Raw genomic sequence first — 21,167 nt, 5'->3', positions numbered from 1 at the left:
CAAAGCACTTTCAAAATCAGACAATATGAAATCAGAACAATCACTATATTTTAGTAGTTTTGCAATAACACTTGCTAAAAATATTTATGACCGAGAAGAAAAAAACATGGAATAAAAAAGAAGCATGTCAAACAGTATATTTGGGAGAATCTGCAAAGGATGGTGACACTCCAACTTTTGTTTAACTTTGCCAAGTCTAAACCAATCTGTGAAATAGGATCACTAAATTTTGACATCATCTGCAGTCGTAACAATTATATATTATATTATTATCATTATTTTACATAATTATTCCATGAATTTGCAATGAATATGTGAGCATTAATACAAAGTTCACACTGGATGTTAAAATTGCTGATACATGTACATCTCACTTATGCAGTGTCCAAAAGGCATTTTGAGCATACTGATGACCAAAATACAGATAATGGTTAGAGAAAACTCCCAAACTAAGACCAGTTAATATGCACTTGCTTCATACAGGCAAACCAAATATAAGATCCAAAGACATTCCAGAAACCAGGTATTATTAAAACACCATTCTCTAATTTGTTGATATTATCATGTGATTTCATTCAGCAAACGCAGGAAATATTTCAATAAAGTATTGAACAAGGATGACTGTAGTTTGAAAGCCAAGTATAGCAAGCACAGTGATTATTTATAATAGATTATAAAATAGGTACATTACAGAAAAGCTGATGGTTAACAGAACAACTAATAAACTTAAATCGTTGAAAATAAAAAGAAATATCAAATCAAAAGCTATTAATGTCAAATTGTGTGTACCTCCCTTACTAATTGTTTGTTTTATACTACATGTCTTACTTATATGTACATTATAAAGTTATTAGGAATGAGATCATTAGTTAGTTATTAAGTGCAATTTGGGACATTTTGCTACACAAGTCACATCCAGAAAATCCCACACCTTTGAAGACACAAAGTAGGGTTTGGAAATGACATATTAAACAAACCAAAAACACCTGCAAAAATATCAGAGTGCATTTCGCCAAAATAAAGTAATGAATATTCAAAATTGCATACATCTATTTTTTATACAAAGACATGGATATTCAAATATCAAGCCACGCTGAAGCAATTTCTATCAATTTTTTATAAAGCACATTTCCACTTTATCTTGATGGTGGGCCCCTCTTTAGGACACTGTATATTTCTCATCACCGACTCCAAATAGAGTAAACTACTGAAAATGCACATGCTATTGCAGGCTACCAGGCTATGCAAACAATAAGTCCCATGAAACAGAGAGTCGGGCCTTTACTTTATGAGCCTACAGCCGCCCATGTATATCTTTTGTTTTACTAGGTTTCATATTAAGCACCTAAACGGTTTAAAACGAACAGTGCTTGACCCATGAACATACATACAAATATTTGCAATGAACATTTGTGGTCTGACCACACATTACACAGGAATTTGAAAGTTGAAAAAGCGTAATATTGGTATTGCATCAAGAAATTAATTGAGACTATGGTCAAGACCAATTCCAATGTGAAAAGAAAATTTTCATAACAAAATTGACCTGTATTTGGAAACGATGTGAAAAAGCATGAAGGACAAAACCAAAGCAACAAAAACAATGGGAAGTGTGAAGTTCTAACTATTGTTTTGTCAACAGTTGAAAGAATGCAGGCTGCTTCATATGAGTGACACTTGTCCTGAAGAAAAATCAACACACATAATAATCTCGTAGAATCTTCACCACTTGCAGACATAGAAGTAAACTGCAGGCCACTACAGTAATTTCAAACGAATTATTAAGACCATGAGACTTTGGTTGGTCTTTGTGGTTAAGCAGTCTTTTCTCAGCACACTTAGTCCCACTGCAATCATAAATATTCTATGTACAGCTTTAAGAACTTTTGACAATTTATCATACAGCAAGTACTCAAAAAGGGTGGACTATCGGGAGGGGTTGAATGGATACTTTTCCCCAGATCTTTTAATAATGGCGGTCTTTTTAGATGTACATGTAGCATAGTATCACTGTTACAACAATCAGTCACTAATGTTTATGACAAACCATAAATAAAAGCTTTGCCTGATATTCATGACCTATTCCAGGCACCAACCATATGAATTCATCCTTATTCAATGCTCCTCTTGGAATGTTGCAAACTGTCAAAATCAACAAAATGAAATGTTGGTACATCAAGCACTTCAATCTAAACTGGGCCCAATTTCATGGCTCTTATGGAAGCAGGGAATTCTGCGCTTACGTCAAGCATATTGCACAGGTAAGAGGGAAGTTTTGGCTTGTGCGCACTCCATGTTACTAGGCATACTACACTTACAAAGCTAGCACACAAATTTGGCGCTTGCCATGCAAGTGGAGAAAGGTGATCGTAAGCGCAGAATTTGGCGGTTAGCACAGCTATGAAATTTGGCCCTGCTCAGATGTATGCACAATTATATTCACATGTTGTCCATGGACATCCCATCCATGGACATCCCATCCAAAGCAACGAAATCCTGTGTGTCTTCAATGAACAATCAAAATTGCAAAAACCATTTCCAAAATGCCGCCCATAACAACTTCATGAACACTTGTGTTTCGCATACAAACTAGACCATACCACAACACTCTTTATACATGTGTATATATATATATATTACCTCATAATAGATGTCATTCATATAAATCCGGGATACGCAAATTTGAATCAATTCTTTTCTTGCCCAAAACCAGTATCGCTGGTTGCTTGATAATGTGGAACTTTGTTTCCATAAGCTATTCAACAATGTGGCCAATAGTGTCCCAATTTCATGGAACTTTACAAGAGAGTTCCATTCTCTGGAAACAAGTTACAGCTGTATGAGGGTAAAACATCCTTTAGTCAGGAACTTGCACCCAGCTGGTTCTGGTGTAATGCATAGTCAATAGTCAATACTGAGGCTCATTAACAAAGTCATTTCTTAGCATGCCAACTGGCCCTATTGTAATCTTGTGAATCTTACCATTGCCAATAAGTGACAATTCTTGTCCAACAAACCTGAAGAAGCAAAAAGGTTGTATAGTCATAAAAAATGACAACATGCTTGTGCTAAATCTCCTAGAAGGAGATATTAAGGGTCACATTCACTGCATTGGTTCAGTTTTATTCAATGGTTTTAATTTATGTTTGAATGTATTGCGTGACTGTCTGTGCACTTTGGATAAACTTGTCATGAATGATACAACCTTGTTACAATATAATGATATGTGAACACTGAGTATGTTTAGCAGTCTCATGATTGATACCCCCTAGAGATTAGCGATGTGACAAGGAAAGCTTAGAATGGGAGGGGAATTATTAAGGTGATTGGTTCTTATATTGACTGGCAGCAGTTCTTCTTCCTTGGCTCTGTGTCTGTTGTAGGGGGAATTGTAATGGGCTTGACATCTGAGCTAGGTGAGTCCTCACCATTGCCACCATCTCGAATGATCTTTTGTGAAACTATCTTATAAATTTCTGTAGAAAAAAAACAAAAGAAAAATTGCTGTAATATAGAAGGCAAGTATCTATGGTCAAAAACAACATGAACTTGTGCATAAAAATCGGCCTTTGCTTTTATGTACATAAACTCATGCCATAAGAATGACAAAATAAAATATACAAAAGTTTTAAATGTTTCAAGCTTCAGAGTTTCTATAGGGTGTCATGGCAAACGGTTTAGAGCATCGAACTCAAGTTCTGGTGGTCAAGTCTTCAGGGTGTGGGTTCGAATCCAGACCATGACACTTGTGCCCTTGAGCAAGACACTTAAATTGCTTCTTTACACTCAGGGTATTAATGGGTGCCTGCGAGGGTAGAGGTTGATATTGTTTTAGGAAAAGCTTTTGGAGTGCCCAGCAGCTTTGGGCTGTATACTCCCAATACAAGGAGCTTAGAAAGACTCTGGGAACGTTATTGGCCCAATGACCAGGGCAATAATGTAAAGCGCATTGAGATTTTACTGAGAAGTATGCTTTATAGAAAATTTTGAAATTATTCTATGAACTATCAAGCTTTAGACATTAAAAGCATGACTAATGTATACATTAAGGCCTGGTACATTGGCTTTGGATTGGGCACTTTGGGCTTTAAAAAGCATTTGTTTTGAAATGCAAACATTTGGAAAAATAAAATATAGTGACTCACATAAATATCCCTTGAAAATGATGTGGTATTTGTTGCACTTTTATAATAGACAACAGTCCACTAGTTTGTAGAACAAAACAGGGCTCGAATTTCACGCTGGACCGCAGGCCCGAGGCCAGTGATTTTAGCTTCGGTCCAGTAAACTTTATGCCGAACAAGTCCGGCGGTCTTGCGGTTTTTTTTATGATACTAATATAGTTACTATTACAAATAATTATATGAAATATATTATCTTTCATTAAAAAATGTATTTCAATCTCATTTAAAATAAAAGTTTTTGTTTTACTTGTTGTCAAATCAGTGTTCTGAGCACGCCTGCGGAAAGTCAATCCGTCCTTTTTTCACGTGCATCAGGCTGCATACAAGTTTTCCATTCAGTTTACTCATGCCCACACCTTGTTCATCTCGTCTCAAACCATTTATGTTTATGCACCCGGGGAGTGAGCGAGCGGGGACGAGGGAGTGATGTGTTGGTACCCGGCGCGGCGGCACACCTTAGTACAGCGATGTCTGTTTACCACTGACCATGTGTAAAGTCTGATACCTTACAAAGGAGTGTTGAATTTGCATTAAGAATGTCTGGTTGCAATACCACACATCCCTGTGTTGCATGGATTAAAAGTAAGGTATTGTTGCCAAACGTCTTGCTAAGTATGGCTACCAACAGTGATGAGCTTCTGACTACTGCTGTACAATTTTTGGTCAATCTTTTTATGACGATCTTTTTATGAATGCTGCACGTTGCAGTGTTTTGTTGGTGATTTGCCTGTCAAATCGGGATTTTTTTTTTTTTTTGGCGGCGAGAATGACTTGAAGTAGGTATATGGAACTTTATTGATTGGGTTTCACAGCAAAAAAAAAGCCTCCTAAGGGATGAAAAAGGCCTGCTGTTCTATCGTGTTAACTTTTTTTTTCCTAATAAAATTTTGGCCTTGTAAAAAATCTTCCGGTCCAGTAAAAATTCTGAGCAACAAGCCCTGCGGTCTTGTGGATTTTTTCCCCAAATTCGAGCCCTGCAAAATGGTTGACTCCACAAAATAGCGGACCGTATTTTCTCAAGGAGCAATGTAGTGTTAATTAAAAAATACAGGAAGATGTTTTTGTGCACGACAACAACTTAAAGGCACTGTACACGCTTATTAATTGTCAAAGACCAGTATTCTCACTTGTTGTATCCCACCCAACTCATTAGAGATAGTCATTACATGGTGTTACCGCAAACCTATACATAAAGTTGCACAGAATAATGAAAGAAAAAAAACACCTTTGATGGACAACTTTGTGTGCTTTCAGATGCCTTAAAATGGGCCCCTTTAATAATGACAATATTTTTGTTTTATTAAATAATTTGATGGAGGGCACCAGATGAGAATCACATTTGTGACTAAACACACCACAACAAAACACATCTTTGAGTAACTTGGCTTACCTGTTAATATTTGTTTAAAGGCTTGCTCTACATTTGTTGAGTCCAGGGCTGAGGTTTCAATGAAAGATAGTGAATTCTTTTCTGTATACAAGAAAAATGACACAAAATATGCATGTTAAGCTATATAAATTAAACTACTGACGTAATTGCACTGATGTGATAACCAATATATGTGTACACAATGGTACTCTGTCTATTCAGAGAGCTGCTTCAACATTTCTGGATACACAGAGCAGTTTCTGCAAACTACATCGACTTATGGTCTAGGCCCAAATTCATAGAGCTGCTTAAGCACAAAAAGTAGCTCAACACAACATAATTATGTTTACCACAAAAAGGCAACCAGCCAAAATAACATTTGACATGAACGATTTGTGACAGGTAACCTGCTCATTTATGCCGAGTAAGAATTTGATAAAAAAAGGTTGCTGCTTTGGACACTATTGCTAATTGTCAAAGACCAGTCTTCTCACTTGGTGTATCCCAACATATGCATAAAATAACAAACCTGTGAAAATTTGAGCTCAACTGGTCGTCAAAGTTGCGAGATAATAATAATAATAATAATAATAATAAGACTTGTAATGCCCACGTGTCCACCCTGCTGGGTGTTCAAGATAATAATGAAAGAAAAAAACACCCTTGTCACACGAAGTTGTGTGCTTTTAGCTAGTTGATTTTGAGAACTCAAAAATATTATTACCTCAAATTCTAAATCTGAGGTCTCAAAATCAAATTCGTGGAAAATTACTTCTCTTTCTTGAAAACTATGTCACTTCCGAGGGAGCTGTTTCTTGCAATGTTTTATACCATCAACCTCTCCCCATTATGGTCACCAAGTAAGGTTTTATGCTAATATTTACATTTGAGTAATTACCAACAGTGTCCACTGCCTTTAAGTAGCTTTATAAAATTGGGCCCTGGTACCAAAAACAAATTTGGACCTGTTCATTCAGGAGTCATAGTGTAGTACATCATTGGCATTATTCAAATTATGAATGGATAAATGACAAATCATCCAGTATGATCTTTTGTTGATGTTGGACCAATGGATTGTACACAGCAGAAGAAATATTTTCATTCTGTTTCTCAAACTCCCTGGAATGGAATGAGCTGAAACCGATTTCTTTGCACACGGTTTGACTCTTGTGAATGCATTTACTGTACTTATGTAAGGCCATACATGGCAAATCTGTGGGAAAACCAAATAAAGCTGTTATTACATTAGAGCTGAATGAAACTACAGCCACTATGACAACGATTGAAGCTTTTTACTGCCCTTAGGGGTTGTCCTAAGTTTTCAATATCAAAAACATCCACAACAGTTAACTATGTCCCTTGTAAAGCAGAACAAAATGCTACACAAAATGTTTCAGTTGCTCCTCAAAAATCACCATTTACTACTAGATAATATTAGCATTCAGTATGCACAAAGTCTGTTCAGTCAAAGTATTTTGCGATGCAAAAGTGCTGGCATAACACTGCCAAGTTTTGAATTTGCACGTATATATACAGCTGTGCATTTTCCATTGTTTCGTTCATCATTCTACCTTTAAAGGATTCGGGTACTTTTTCAAAATGTCCACAGATTTACATTAAACTTACAGGGTTTGAAGATAATGATAGTGGAAAGCTTCCCTTCAAATATTACTAACTAAGGTTGTGTAGTTTTTGAGAAATGAGTAAAACAAGTCACAAAATAATTTTGGTCTCATGAGACCAAAATTATTTTAGCATGTAAAATCACCTTAACCAGTTATGATATTATACCAAAACCATAGCATAACTGTTTGATACGTTTTTACATGCTAAAACTGAGACGAAAATTATTACTTTTACTCATTTCTCAAAAACTACAGCAACTCAGTAAGTAAAATTTCAAGGGAAGCTTTCTACTATCATAATCTTCAAACTGTATAAGTTTAATGTAAACCTGTGGACATTGTGTTTTTTGTTAGGAAAAAGTACATATATACCCTTTAACATGGTGGCATGAGGTATCCTCTTGTTTATTCTACATTCATAAATACCTAAGACAGTTTATCCATTCTGATTGGACGAGAGGGCATCACAAGGGGTTGTTTGAAAGGATGATATAACACCAGTAAAAAGTGTTGAAGCATGGGCGTGACACGCGAGCCTGCACCTGTGCTTATAAGACAGTTTCTGTATTCCTATTGGTCGAGAGCAACGGCCAGGACAGTTGTGCCACATCATGCGATACGCGTGACGCGCACAGCAATCTCCTTATAAGGAGTTGTTTACTCGAGGGCCTTACCATCTCATAGAGGGGTGTTGTGTTGTTAGAAATCATTCAACAATTAAAATTTTTGCATTTATTTAATTTTTTGACAAAAAGTGTTGATGTTTTTATACCGAAAAGGTATTTATGAATGGGAACCAAATTGATTCCCCTATTCGTACAATGTATTAATGTTAATTTTTGTTAACAGATCCAAACAGCTGATCACAGACATGAGTAATGCAATAAGCTTGGGCCATATCTCGATATAATCGAAAATCGCGATACCATTTCTTAAACGATTACCATATCGACTTGATTTTTTATTAATCGAATTATCGGCATATCGTGGTTTTGATGAAGTATCACGATGTCTTCCCTAATTGAGACGTCTTGCAACCACAATGTGCTGTTAAAAAAAAATATAAAGCCCCAGAACCAACCCCAAGATTCCCCAATAAAAAAAAAATAACATCAAAGACTTGCGGTCTCCCACAGACACTGCAGAAGTAACACAATGTATCAATTACCTCCCCTGTGTGGGAGCCTTGTGTAGGGCCACTGATTTTCCGCGATCGCGGAAAACGGACGGAATTCGCGGAATCCGCTCTTTGAAACGGAAAACGGGATTTCAGAAAAAATTTTTTTTTTTTTTTTCTTGACGCCAAAACTATTGAAATTGCATTCTTTATTACGATTCTTTTTGTTAAACTAAAAAAGCATCAGAAATCAGACCATTAAAAAGTACGAGATCGTAACCGTGGATCATTCTGTTCTACTTCACACCATCCTCCATGTTTACACACATGATGTACACATGATGTACACACGTTGTTAACATGGTTAAGCGAAGGGCATATTATTCGCGGCACGTTTTTAACTTTTTTTGTTCACCCAAATTGCATTTTCTCCCTCTCTTTTACTAACAATAATAGAAAAACTAGCTTACCTATGATCTATAAGAACACATAAAATGTTTTTTCATCTCGGAAAGGTCTAAAATAAAACCGTAAACTGTCAACATTCTGTCGCCAAAGCGAAAACAAAGTGGCTGACATTTTGTTTGTGGATGGAGAACGGTCACGTCCATAGACTTGTTCCCAAGTCTTTGATCATGCTGAAACAGCGCCCTCTTGTGGATACACTCCTGTCATTAGCCTACAATGTGGCTGATGCAGAGAATCAACTGCAGTTTTAGACTTGGAATCAAGTCTATCACATCATGTGCATTGATACTGCAGTCACAGTGCAACCTTTTTACCCTGACTGCATGTTTTTGTTTCATCGAACAGCAGTATACAAAATAATCCACAATTATAAATATAAAAAAATTAAAGTATTTTTTTGAAATTTGTCAGTTCAAATGAACATTTTACGAAGTCAACAGTGCAACTTATCTCAAATTGATTTTTATAAGTGTGTCCCTGGGTATAAAAAAAACCTTTTATCTAATTAACAAAACATGAAACGGAATTTTTTGTGCCTGAAACGGAATTCATGTTTTTGCCAAACGGAATTTGCACTTTTCTGAAACAGAAAATCAGTGGCCCTACTTGTGCGACACCTCGCCGCTGAACTGCAGACCACAATGGGATCATATTACACAAACCACAAACCATCCACAACCGTTTATGAATGAGAGGTCACCCCATGTGCATTATGGATGCTTATTGGTTAGCTAGAATGAAATGGGCAGGATATACACACATGTAAGAACAGTCATGCGCAGTAGACACTTTAAAAGACACTTTATGTGTGTGTAACTCATAGAGCTACAACACCATGGGTAGACAGTACACCTCACAGATCCATACCTCGATTTGTTTTCATTTTTGAAGTATGAAAATTGGGCATAGTAAAATGTCTAAATTTTACACTTCAAACATAAATCGCGATTTAATCGAATATCGCGATACTTTTTTGACGATATATCGTGGGATAATAAAAGCAATATCGCCCAAGCTTATAATGCAACCAGCAATTGGCGCACAAGATGCAAGCTGTTTAAGCTAAGCGGGTTTTTAAGAAACTAAGAAGTTTCTTTTATAAGCATGGCAGCTGTTGTTTGTTTATAATATGGCACTTTTGAGATTGTATTCTGTGCCTAGACCTCTCAAATGTGGATGTTGCAGATTCATCATGACAAAAAACTTCTGACAATGTATCATGGATGAACATAACCATCACCAAGCTTAGCCCTTGTGGTCTCTTTTGAGCTAAAGCTGGTTCCCATTGGAGATATTCTTCCGCAACAATGTGAACAGTTACCATGACTGTTTTATTCTACTGAGCGTTTCTACCTGGACTTAAACTCCACGACAGAACAGTTGTTTGAGACTGGCAGAATATTATTCTCGTTGCACTGACTGAATATCCTCCACCTTATTCTATGCCTTCATCAGCATTTTCACTTTCATCTAGCCCAATTAACCTCCTCACAAAATTCATCAAATATGCCATGTTTCTCACTTGGACAGTAGCGAAACGACAGCAACTGGGCGAGATTGAAAAAGGGCTGCAGTGTAGTTTTTGTATTGCATATTAATAATATCCAAGTCTGATCAAAGTCTTATACAGCGCACGTATCTACCAAACAAGGTACTCAAGTATGTATAAACTTTCAGAAAGATAGGTTATTGCAGTGATGAATTCTGAGGCTCAATTATATAGTACCTTTTAAGGGTTTACAAGGGTTTACCAGGAACAACGGGGCAAACCCCCTTTTCTTTTCGATAAGGGCACTGGGTTCTTTTACATGCGTTACACAACACATGGGACCTACGGCTTTACGTCCCATCAGAAGGACAAAGCAATGGTTAAGTGTCTTACTTAAAGACACAAGTGTCACGCGCCCACACTTGCTGATCAGAAACACCTGAGTCTGAATTCGGCGCTCTTTTCCGCTCGGCCACCATACTTGCATATCATGTACCCACGCTGCATATGGTACTATGGTAATACCACACCACCAGCATCGAAAACACATATTCTGCGTGAAGTTGTGAAGTAACAGGAAGTGTTACTGTTTGCTTGCATAGCGTTTTACAACGTCCAAGCCTTGAAGACCTTGACAAAAGGCTAGGTCGCAGTAGGTTGACAGCGCAGAGCTGTTCCCATTTGACTTTTTAGCTGCCCTGATAAGTTACCGTAGCTGCGCAGAAGTTTTTGGTGACCTCTTTCGGCCGGTTAGTTTTCATTATTATATTTATTTGAGTTTATATAGCGCTTTTTCACTCCCGAATGGGTGTCTCAAAGCGCTTCAAATTATTACCCCTGGTCACTGGGCCTTAATTCACTCCTTAAACCATCTCAGCTCCCTGGGGAGTATACAGCCTCGTGCAACAAATGCGCTACTCGGCTAAATCAATCACAAGAACCATCTCTGCCCTCACAGGTCCCCATTTACCCCTGGGTGGAGAGAAGCAATAATGGTTAAGTGTCTTGCTCAGGGACACAAGTGTCACGACCGGGATTCGAACCCACACACTGCTGAACAGAATCAGCAGAGCTTGAATTCGGTGCTCTTAACCGCTCGGCCACGTTTCCCCTAAATTCACAGTGTAAGTAAGTTGACAGGGAGGTCAGTTTACCATGCGTACCCATTGGATTTAATTGGGTTATTCTACAGAAAAGTCACGAAACCCATAACAAAAAAATCCAATGGGAACTTGGGTTTAGTCTTCATGAATTACCTGCAAATGCTTTTGCTTCATCTGTTGGTACTGCCCTCAAGTGTCGTAAGTCACTCTTGTTGCCTACAAGCATGATGACAATATTATTATCAGCATGGTCTCGTAGTTCCTTCAGCCATCGTTCTACATTCTCATAGGTAAGATGCTTGGCTATGTCATACACAAGTAGAGCACCCACTGCACCACGATAGTAACTGCAAAGTAATTCAATCAAGCTTTTAAGTAAATACAGTACAATAAATACTTCTGATGATGTAACATCATATTGCTGAAGTTTAATACTTCAAAAATATAATAAATCCAGGTATGCATCTGTCAGGTGTGAAAACCTGGGGAATCTTGCGGTTCGTTCTGGCACTCAATATTTTTTGAAACAGCCCTTTGAGATTGCAAGACGTTTCAATTAGGGAAGACATCGTGGTACTTCATCAAAACCACGATTTGCCGATAATTCGATTAACAAAAAATCAAGACTATACGGTAATCGTTTAAGAAATGGTACAGCAATTTTTGATAATATCGAGATATTGCCAAGCTTATGTAGCCGGTGAGGAAGTTTTGTGATTTGGAGGAATGAATCCAAACTTGTCTTACGCGCTTGTGATGGCCCTGTACCGCTCCTGACCAGCTGTGTCCCATATCTGTGCCTTTATTGTCTTGCCATCAACCTGGATACTCCTCGTTGCAAATTCTACTCCTATGGTGCTTTTACTTTCAAGGTTGAACTCATTTCTTGTGAACCTTGATAGTAAATTACTCTTCCCAACACCAGAGTCTCCTATCAACACAACTGGGGAACAAACAAAATCAAGACAAAATCAGTTAAATATAGTGAACATTTTAAAGGCATTACATTACAAATTGCATTTGAACAACGTTCACAAATTATGCAAACCGGATCTTTTGCATATGTATGTTTACATTACCAGAAGAGTAGAGAGAGGGGTGGTACAATGTAGATGTCCATGAGCATAACAGGTGGCGCTATACATGCTCAACCCTATTAACACAGATATTCAATTATTGCGCGCTGTGACAGGGTCCGTGGCATTTGGAACACCCGAGGGGGAACATACATGTAGCAACCAAGGCGAAGCGGAAGGTGCCATTTTCCCTAAAAGGGTGTACAAAACCCATGGACCCCAATTACACAGTGCAGCAATTGTTTTGTTATACCTTGGCAACATTATTATTCCTCTTCTCAAAGTTCTGTTGTCATCTTCAAACATTACGACGGAATATGCATAAATTAATAAGCAGACGAACAGTTGTTTAAAAAATAAGAAACAATTCTTCACTGTTCCCTCGAACCCGCGGTTGTTTCGTACTAAGCGCTGGAAATCGACTAACACTGGAACGATCAAGGTAATGTACACCAGCTAACATCACTCATGTTACCTGCCGAGCTGTGCAGCCATGGTACATGCGTTTTTGTTGCACGTCACTTGATTGGTTCTTGACCAATCGAACTTCACAGTTTGTTACAGAGGTACATTATAACAATTGGTTATCATCTAGACATACATGGCAGTCCACATGGGAGTATGAGTACCATGTTGCTCATTTTGTACAATGCTTAACTCTATGCTTCATGTATTAACACCAACTGGTTATCATCTACACATACATGGCAGTCCACATAGGAGTGAACCATGTTGAACATTTTGTACAATGCTTAACTCTATGCTTCATGTATTAACACCAACTGGTTATCATCTACACATACATGGCAGTCCACATAGGAGTGAACCATGTTGAACATTTTGTATCATATTTTGTAAACACACCAAGCAATTTCAGAACAAACAGTCAACAGCTAGTTGACACCATACTGCAAGAAACATAATCATCTATCTTTACAAATGTACAAAGAGTATGCAACTGCAAGGTATATTCATACCATTGACACCTGTAAGGCCGAGTCACACTGCAGCGATAACGATAAGGATCAAGATGCAAGTATTATTGCTTTTTGAGAGTACAAACATCATGAGGATTGGTGCAAGCAACAACTCTTTGTTAACGTAAATATTGCTTTTACACGACAAGCTTTAGCTAGAGGCGTGTCTGGCATCTTTTTTTCTGTCACTTTTTTACAAATAGCATCATTTTGATAATATTTCTGTACTAGTGTACTATGAACATTACTGTGTAAGTAAGTAACTTTCAACACTTTTTTCAGTTTGTGGCAAAGTTAGATATTACATGTATTTCCAGATCCTGGCACACCCTGTGCACCGTTTCAGTATCTACATGAACATCAAGTGTCCATAAGTTATGTACACATTACTAGTGGATTAGGTATCGTACGTGTACATGTTCATAATTAATGTACGTGTAGTTAGTCTGTTACTGAGTTCACTATTGACATCAGCTTCATCATCATGCCTTATTAGTCTAGCTACATATCAGCTACTTTTGAAACCTGTCATGGCTCTCGGTTTCTTTCATTTCATCATTTCCACAAGTACCAGGAAACAACAAATAGTAATGGTTTCTTAAGCCAGGAAGGAAAAAAAACAAGAGCTAAATAAAGCGCTAAATTGTGTGTGTAGTCCAGTATCCAATTCAAAACTAATTTGATTAATAGTTCTAGAATTGAAAATGTAGGATTGGCACAAACATACTGTATGTTTGTTACATGTACATGTAGTATGTATGTACACACATCTAGGCAATAATGTACACTGTATAACTGAACACTTGGCACGGTTAGTAATTTGTACATGTAACCTGTGATTGCAGTGTGTGCTAATTCTTAGAGAGGCCTTCATAAGGACCTCCTGGAAGAATGCAAGGACTAGGTTTGGCTGAAACATGCTGGTTTGTCCATAGAAGTCAATGCTGACCATTTGAATATTGAGTGACCTAGTAGTCGTATTGCCATGTCAGCAATTTCAATGTCAGTTCATGATCGTTAGCCGTCTTAAATGCACTAGACACTATTGGTAATTACTCAAAATAATTGGTGGCATAAAAACTAACTAGTTAACAAGCAATGGAGAGCTGTCAATAGTATAAAACATTGTGAGAAACAGTCTCCCTCTGAAGTAACATAGTTTTTGAGAAAGAAGTACCTTTCCACTAAAATATCAGAATTTGATTTCGAGACCTCAGAAATGAAGCATCTGAAAGCATACAACTTTGTGAAACAAGGGTGTTTTTTGTTTCCATTATTATCGAGCAACTTTGATGACGAATTGAGTTCAAATTTTCACAGGTTTGTTATTTTGTGCATACATGTTGAGATACACCAAGTGAGAAGACTGGTATTTGACAATTACAAAAGGTGTCCAGTGTCTTTCATGGCGACAGACTTGTGAATTATGTTTTTTTCTTATTAAATCAAAATGCCTGACCTACATCTAAAACTATACTTGAAAGTATTTTTTAAACAATGTGAATTCATGCACATATCCCCATCAAATCAATGTGGCTTCATCAATTATGCATTAAAAACTGCTTACAATTGTTCAGCACATTTATGAATCTACACTTGTAATAGGCAAAGAACACTGAACAATGTTAGACCAATTTGAATCCACAAAATTTGTTTGTTCTTATTCTATACCATGGTTTTCCGCCATTACTGGGACAGTTTCATGCTCATGATGATGTATGCACAAGGTGCAGTTTTTAAATTGCCTCAACTGGCATTTGCTCAACATGTGCTAAGTTCTATCATTACTACAAAACAAAGCTCAGGGAAATACAGTATCCTATACATACGTAGGTATGCTGAAAAGAAAGGTGCCATTTCATTCTCACTGTTGGCTTTACAGTTTGTAGAAAAATAGACAATTAATTTAACTGCTTTTTCAGTGCAAATGTCTATCTAAATGGACTTAGTGAGACTACATACTGATGTATGTCATTCAGAATGAGAGCATTTTCCTACATACCTGTACAGCTCTAAATCGACGGGGTGTGTAAAGCTTCAAAATACAGCTTCAAAATGTCTAACTCCATAATTACATACATAGAATGCCCCATAACAAGTTTGTTCATTATGTGCATCTACACTTGCATACACTTACTGTAGCTACATGTACATGTAGTAGTCTACTGTAGTGTGCCTTGCATGAGACTTGCGCACAATATTTTACGCATCTCTAAATAGCATCTAACTGTACTCCAACATCAGGTATTCAATCCCTAAACAGTTCCCTATATAAATAATGTCAGTGACAATCAAGTTACAGGCCCGCTGTGCATGAAAAAACACCCAGGAGAACTCTTTTGGCTCCAAGGGATAACCTGTCACACTTCATGGCAAAACTTAGTTCACCAATCCTTTGTGATGCAACTGACAAATGAAATGTTGCACATTAAAAATGTTTTGCCCTTGCTTGTCCGAGGGCCCCTTCTTTTGAGACTAAAATGTTCAGGTCAGATTACTACGAATTACATGAAGCATACACATACAATGCAGGGTGTGGACATTGCATAATGTAAGTACAAATTATGAGGACAGAAATAGAAAGCTATGTCTGCATAATCTCACCTTCGGATTCAAATGGAATGCATGTACCTGTAGGCACATAATCAATGTATTATTACTGTGCAATTTGTTTATAAACCTGGTTGAAAATGTCAAACCTTATGGCTTCATGGTCAAACCAAGGACACTTGTCTCAAAATGGCTATTAGGGACAACTACCTGTTATTGCCAACCAAAACTCATCCAATCCAGATTAAGGTATGTACATGTGGTTAGCTAAAATACTCACTACATGTAGGCCTACATGTATTTGTGTTATAAATAAAATACATGAAGCACTCATCATAGGGCCTACATCATTGTACAATGACATCTGTTCACGTTGTCATTTAAAACAATTTGCAAACCTTACCACTTGTACTAAATTACCAAATCACTTTTGTCTGGACGCATATAAATGTCACAATGAATAACCACACAATGGGCATGGATTTTTCTAAGATGAGGTCATATTACCTGCTAAAAATAACTTTCAGTAAAAAATACGGATCAATGATTCAAACAGGGTGTAATGTTTCATTGAATAAATACTGTGTATACTACACGATGTATGTATTTGCAGCACAGTCCAAAGTTTAAAAAATGTATGCCTGTTTGTTAACTAAATAATGGATATTTGATAATATATTAATAATACCTCTTTCAATTAGAGCCCTAAATGAATCAGCCGAGTGTGAGTTAGAATCCCCAGCCGTGACACTTGTGTCCTTAGAAGCAAGACACTTAACCATTGCTTCGTCCTTTGGATGGGACGTAACACTGTTGGTCCCATGTGTTGTGTAATGCATGTAAAAGAACCCAGTGCATGCGCTTATCGAAAAGAGCCTGGGTTCGCCTGGTGTTCCTGGCTAAGGCTGCTGTATGCACCGTAGTACTATGTAAATCATGACATGGTGTGCTAAGGATTAGGTCTCAATCTTCGTCCCACTCACCTTGCAATAAAAATAATTGGCGCTTTGTATCCTTTGGAAAAAGGTGCGTTATAAAAACATTTATTATTATTATGAATTAGCCAGAAAAGAAGCATTTTAAACACAAGCCACCTGTTGAAAAGATGTTTTTATTTGTAACGGTCAATATTTGACCCATGCCAATAGACTCGTCCCATGAAATATGTTGATTGCACATAGCTCGTGCGCACTAACATTTTGGTTGGCAAAATGAGGGAACATTGCGCCGTTTTGTAACATTGCGCCGTTTTGTATGGCTAACGGCTGCGTGACGCAAACACAATTGGAAGTGTTTATCTGTTCATCGATAGCTGAAGTGCCATAGACTGGGTTGGACAAACCATGACCAGAGGAACTCCATGAAACAGTAACACGCAAACTGCCAGAGCCACAAAGAAACTCAAATTGCGGTTCATAAGACTGCGTGTTGCAGGTTTTTCTAAATGTGGATATCAATCAGTCCTGAACATGTTTGTACTATGTACAGCATTAAACACCAATCAACAGAAGGGAGTTCTCCGCCCAAAGAGTCAACCCATGGGTGATGATTCAACACATAGAAATGAAGGGGAGGTCCTCTGACTCATCACATCCATGGACCTTACTATGAACCTTATAACAGCTCAAAGGCTCCACAATTACTTCCCTAAAGAACTGCCCACAGAGGACATGTAATTGCTGAACATTTCAGTTGATCTCTCTGGCAGGATTAAAATGAATCTTTCAGGGAACTCCGGGCTACTTTAAGGCAGTGTCCAAAATTATTGGCTTTGGCAGTGGCTGTAACGTTGAAAAGTGTCTTTAAGGTCGTCATTGCAGCCGATGTCGGTCACTTCATACCCAAGTCACTTCGTACCCAAGTCACTTCGTACCCAAGTCATTTCGTACCCGAGTCACTTCGTACCCAAATTGTCTGAATCTGACAGAAGTGGCCGGCCTTCATTTTTTTCTTTCATATGTGAACATCGACACTGATTATTTTCGCGGTAATTAAAAACGACTTGCTGGAAGATCAGAATAAATATTCCTCACTAACCTTTGTAAAAAAGCGCCCAGTTATATTGCTGAATTAATATTCTTCACCTTGACGGGATTTTCTTGTGGAGTCATGGGCTCCGTTTTTGACTTGTCCGACGGAGAATGGCATGCGCATTGAGGTTTTCCTCCGTAAATTACTATTTTGCTTTTTTTTTTTAAACACTCCTAAAAAAGTGAATGTTTAATTACCTGATAACCAGTGCTAATAACAAAAACGAATCCCCAACTTTGGTTTGAAAAAAAAGCCATGAAGGTTCGTTTCAAAGTGTTTCCTTCGTCTCAACAACCGTTCCCAATTCATTCAGGTATGACGTGACTTGGGTACGAAGTGACTTGGGTACGAAGTGGCTTGGGTACGAAGTGGCTTGGGTACGAAGTGACTTGGGTACGAAGTGACCTAGGTACGAAGTGACTTGAGTACGAAGTGACCGACATTCATTGCAGCAGCCAACAGCCAAAGCAATGGCCAAAGCCACTTGATTAGGCCTCAGCCTTAAATTTAAAACTCACTTGCTGCAAGACCATAAAGAAAAAAACACACAGGTTTCATACCCACTCCACTGCTATACAATGTACATCATCACATAGAAGTGAACCCAAAGATTTACATACCACCAAGACTTCGGTCCAGTAAACTAGTGCCAAACATTCCGTCAACACACCCCCAACAACTCAAGTATACATATAAAATCCATACAAATATGGATTTTGTTTGTGCCAATTTGCAGCCTAGCCGTTGGCTGCAACTATGCATTCTGTCGCAGAGCTTGTACAGCTATGGACAACAGAGGGCGCCTTCCTACAGATTGCAGTAATTGATTGATCATTGACCCAAGATCTCAGCAGTCGGGGGAGTGGACAGTGTACACAATGTATGTGCGCTTCTTGTAAATCCATCATCGAGGTCTTCAATGAGAAACTCAATTTTTATAAATGAAATGTAACCTGCAACCTAAAAAAATATTCTACTTTACAGTGGTATGTCTCTTCGGTGTTCAGACAACTCAACGGTTGAGACAGCTCAACCGTTCGCACAACTCAGCGGACGGTTTGTATAACTGTCAGACAAGTCGACAGATAGCCGTGACGGGGGCCTCAGCACGGGGCGACATAGGGCCGGGAAAGGGGCTGAAACTCGTGTCAAAGTGTCAGAGTGTAACCATTCAACCGTCGACTTGTTTTGGCTGTCCGTCGAGTTGTCTCAAAGTCAAGTTGTCTGAACCATTGAGTTGTCTGACCGGTCGAGCTGTCTCAACTGTCGAGCTGTCCGAACAGTCGAGGTGTCTCTCTGATGAATGACATCTGAGGGCAAGGTAGTTTGTTTAGGGAGGCTATGAAGGGCAAAGAAGCAGAGGAAATCCTGGGACAGCATAATGGCACTTTAGGACTGGAGATACTTTCATTCGTGGCATTATATTAATGATTATTATGATTTAAGCTGTATTGTTACAATTCAAAGAAGCAACCACAATCGATCAGTTTATTATAATCTCAGTAATTTACATCTGGTTGATTATTTTGTCATTATGAAGCAGTCACTTACTTGACTTCATCATCAGAATAATCTTGGAACCCCCATATACCATACTGGTGGCGGTGTAACTGTGCGTTATTCAGTGAAGTGCACATTTTAGGCTACGGGCCGTTTACACGTAAACCATATCCATATTATTGAACACCAAAATGGTGAGCATGGCACAGTCGCCGCCTGTGACGTGTGTGAAGGGGTCAATAGACCTTATGAACATGACGTCATTTCAGTACGGCGCCCTCACCTTGAGATCAAAAGGAGATTGTTCGTTGGTCATTCTATGAGCGTTTCGATTGTTTCGTCACCGTTTGACCTCAAAGATGGCGGCTGGATGACTTCCATGCAAAAGGTCTTTACAGTATTTGTTATCAGAATGAGAGGTTTACCACCCTAACTGTAGTTTCACAGTTTGCATATATATCCGTTGTGGAAAATTGCAAATCTAACCACCACTCGTTCACTTGTTCAGCAGTCATGGCATTTTTTGGGGGGGTCATCATGTTGGTCAGGACTCAGGTTGGTTGGTATTATAAATATAAGATTGTTTCACTTTTAGTTTTAGGAAGAATAATTATTATGGGAATTGCCGAATTGGGTGGATGAAAGGGTTAGACAGTTTTTGATATCAGTATTTCCTGCCCAATGACAGATCTCGTAATCACACAAATAAAGAATTAACTTAAGAAAGGTGAGATTACACTACAAACTAGACAGCAGTGCAAGTTACAATAAATGAACTGTCATGACAGTGGCCATTTTGGTCGCACTTGCCAGTGTTACCAATCCAGATTACGATAATATATAATTAATAGATCGGAGCAGGGTTCAGGTTCAGTTTAAAAATACATATACATTTCACAAAACGCAATTGAAAAAAAAAGAACTTCTCTATGTACAACAACTCAATTCGTGTCTCACCTTTGAATAAGTAGTCGTATTCGTCGTCTTTCGTTCCCATCGTGAATGTGATGTGTATTGGATTGTGTAGATACCGCTATCGGTTTACGTACGAACCTTTTGACTTCCGGATTGATATTTCCCCGGCGTCTACGCACCCCTGATGGGTACCCCCTGACTAAATTCTGAAAATTTCTCTTTGGTTAATTGGCTAGATATATATTTGTTATATACAGTCCTTAATCTCACACGTAGAAATTACGATGGCTATGATATTGATATGTTTATCATGACTTCATCTCCAAATTAAAACTTTCCGTCATTTGCAATGGCGGCGTCCCTTAACGCCCCCCTTGATTTCTGCGCAGAAGAATGACGTACTTCTGCGCATGGGTGTACAGGTGGTGAAGATCCCGGATGAAGGAATATACCTAACTCGATACAGCGTTCGTTTTATTGTTACCGCTATATGATAATAATATTACTTGATCAACGATTGGGCAATGCCATCTGCCAGTGTTCGAATTGCATTGATGAACGACAAATTCAGTGCAATAATATGCAACAACAATTATTGTTGGCAGGGTAAACATCCAAAGTATTTTCCTTCCTCCCCAATCCCGTGACAAGTGTTTTCCAATTCCCAACAAAAACTTCTATAAGATAGCTGTTCGGAAATTCACTTCGTAGATCGAAAACTTGAGATCACAGAAAGAAAATAATGAAAGTTGCATAAAAAAAG

The 21,167-nt window shown here is 38.1% G+C and overlaps 1 protein-coding gene across 1 annotated transcript; it reads right to left on the bottom strand.

The window, feature by feature from the left end:
- Positions 1-13: 13 nt before the first annotated feature.
- Positions 14-20,779, bottom strand: LOC117287898 (ras-related protein Rab-11B). The gene is made up of 5 exons (XM_033768502.1): positions 20,447-20,779; positions 12,103-12,298; positions 11,509-11,702; positions 5,575-5,655; positions 14-3,476 (listed from the first exon to the last, which is right to left on the bottom strand). Exons 1-5 carry the CDS (start codon positions 20,484-20,486, stop codon positions 3,334-3,336), a joined length of 654 nt encoding a protein of 217 aa, XP_033624393.1. The 5' UTR covers positions 20,487-20,779; the 3' UTR covers positions 14-3,333.
- Positions 20,780-21,167: the final 388 nt, after the last annotated feature.

This window comes from Asterias rubens, chromosome 3 (assembly GCF_902459465.1).
Source record: "Asterias rubens chromosome 3, eAstRub1.3, whole genome shotgun sequence".
Taxonomy (NCBI): domain Eukaryota; kingdom Metazoa; phylum Echinodermata; class Asteroidea; order Forcipulatida; family Asteriidae; genus Asterias; species Asterias rubens.
This window is presented reverse-complemented; position numbering and strand designations above follow the sequence as displayed.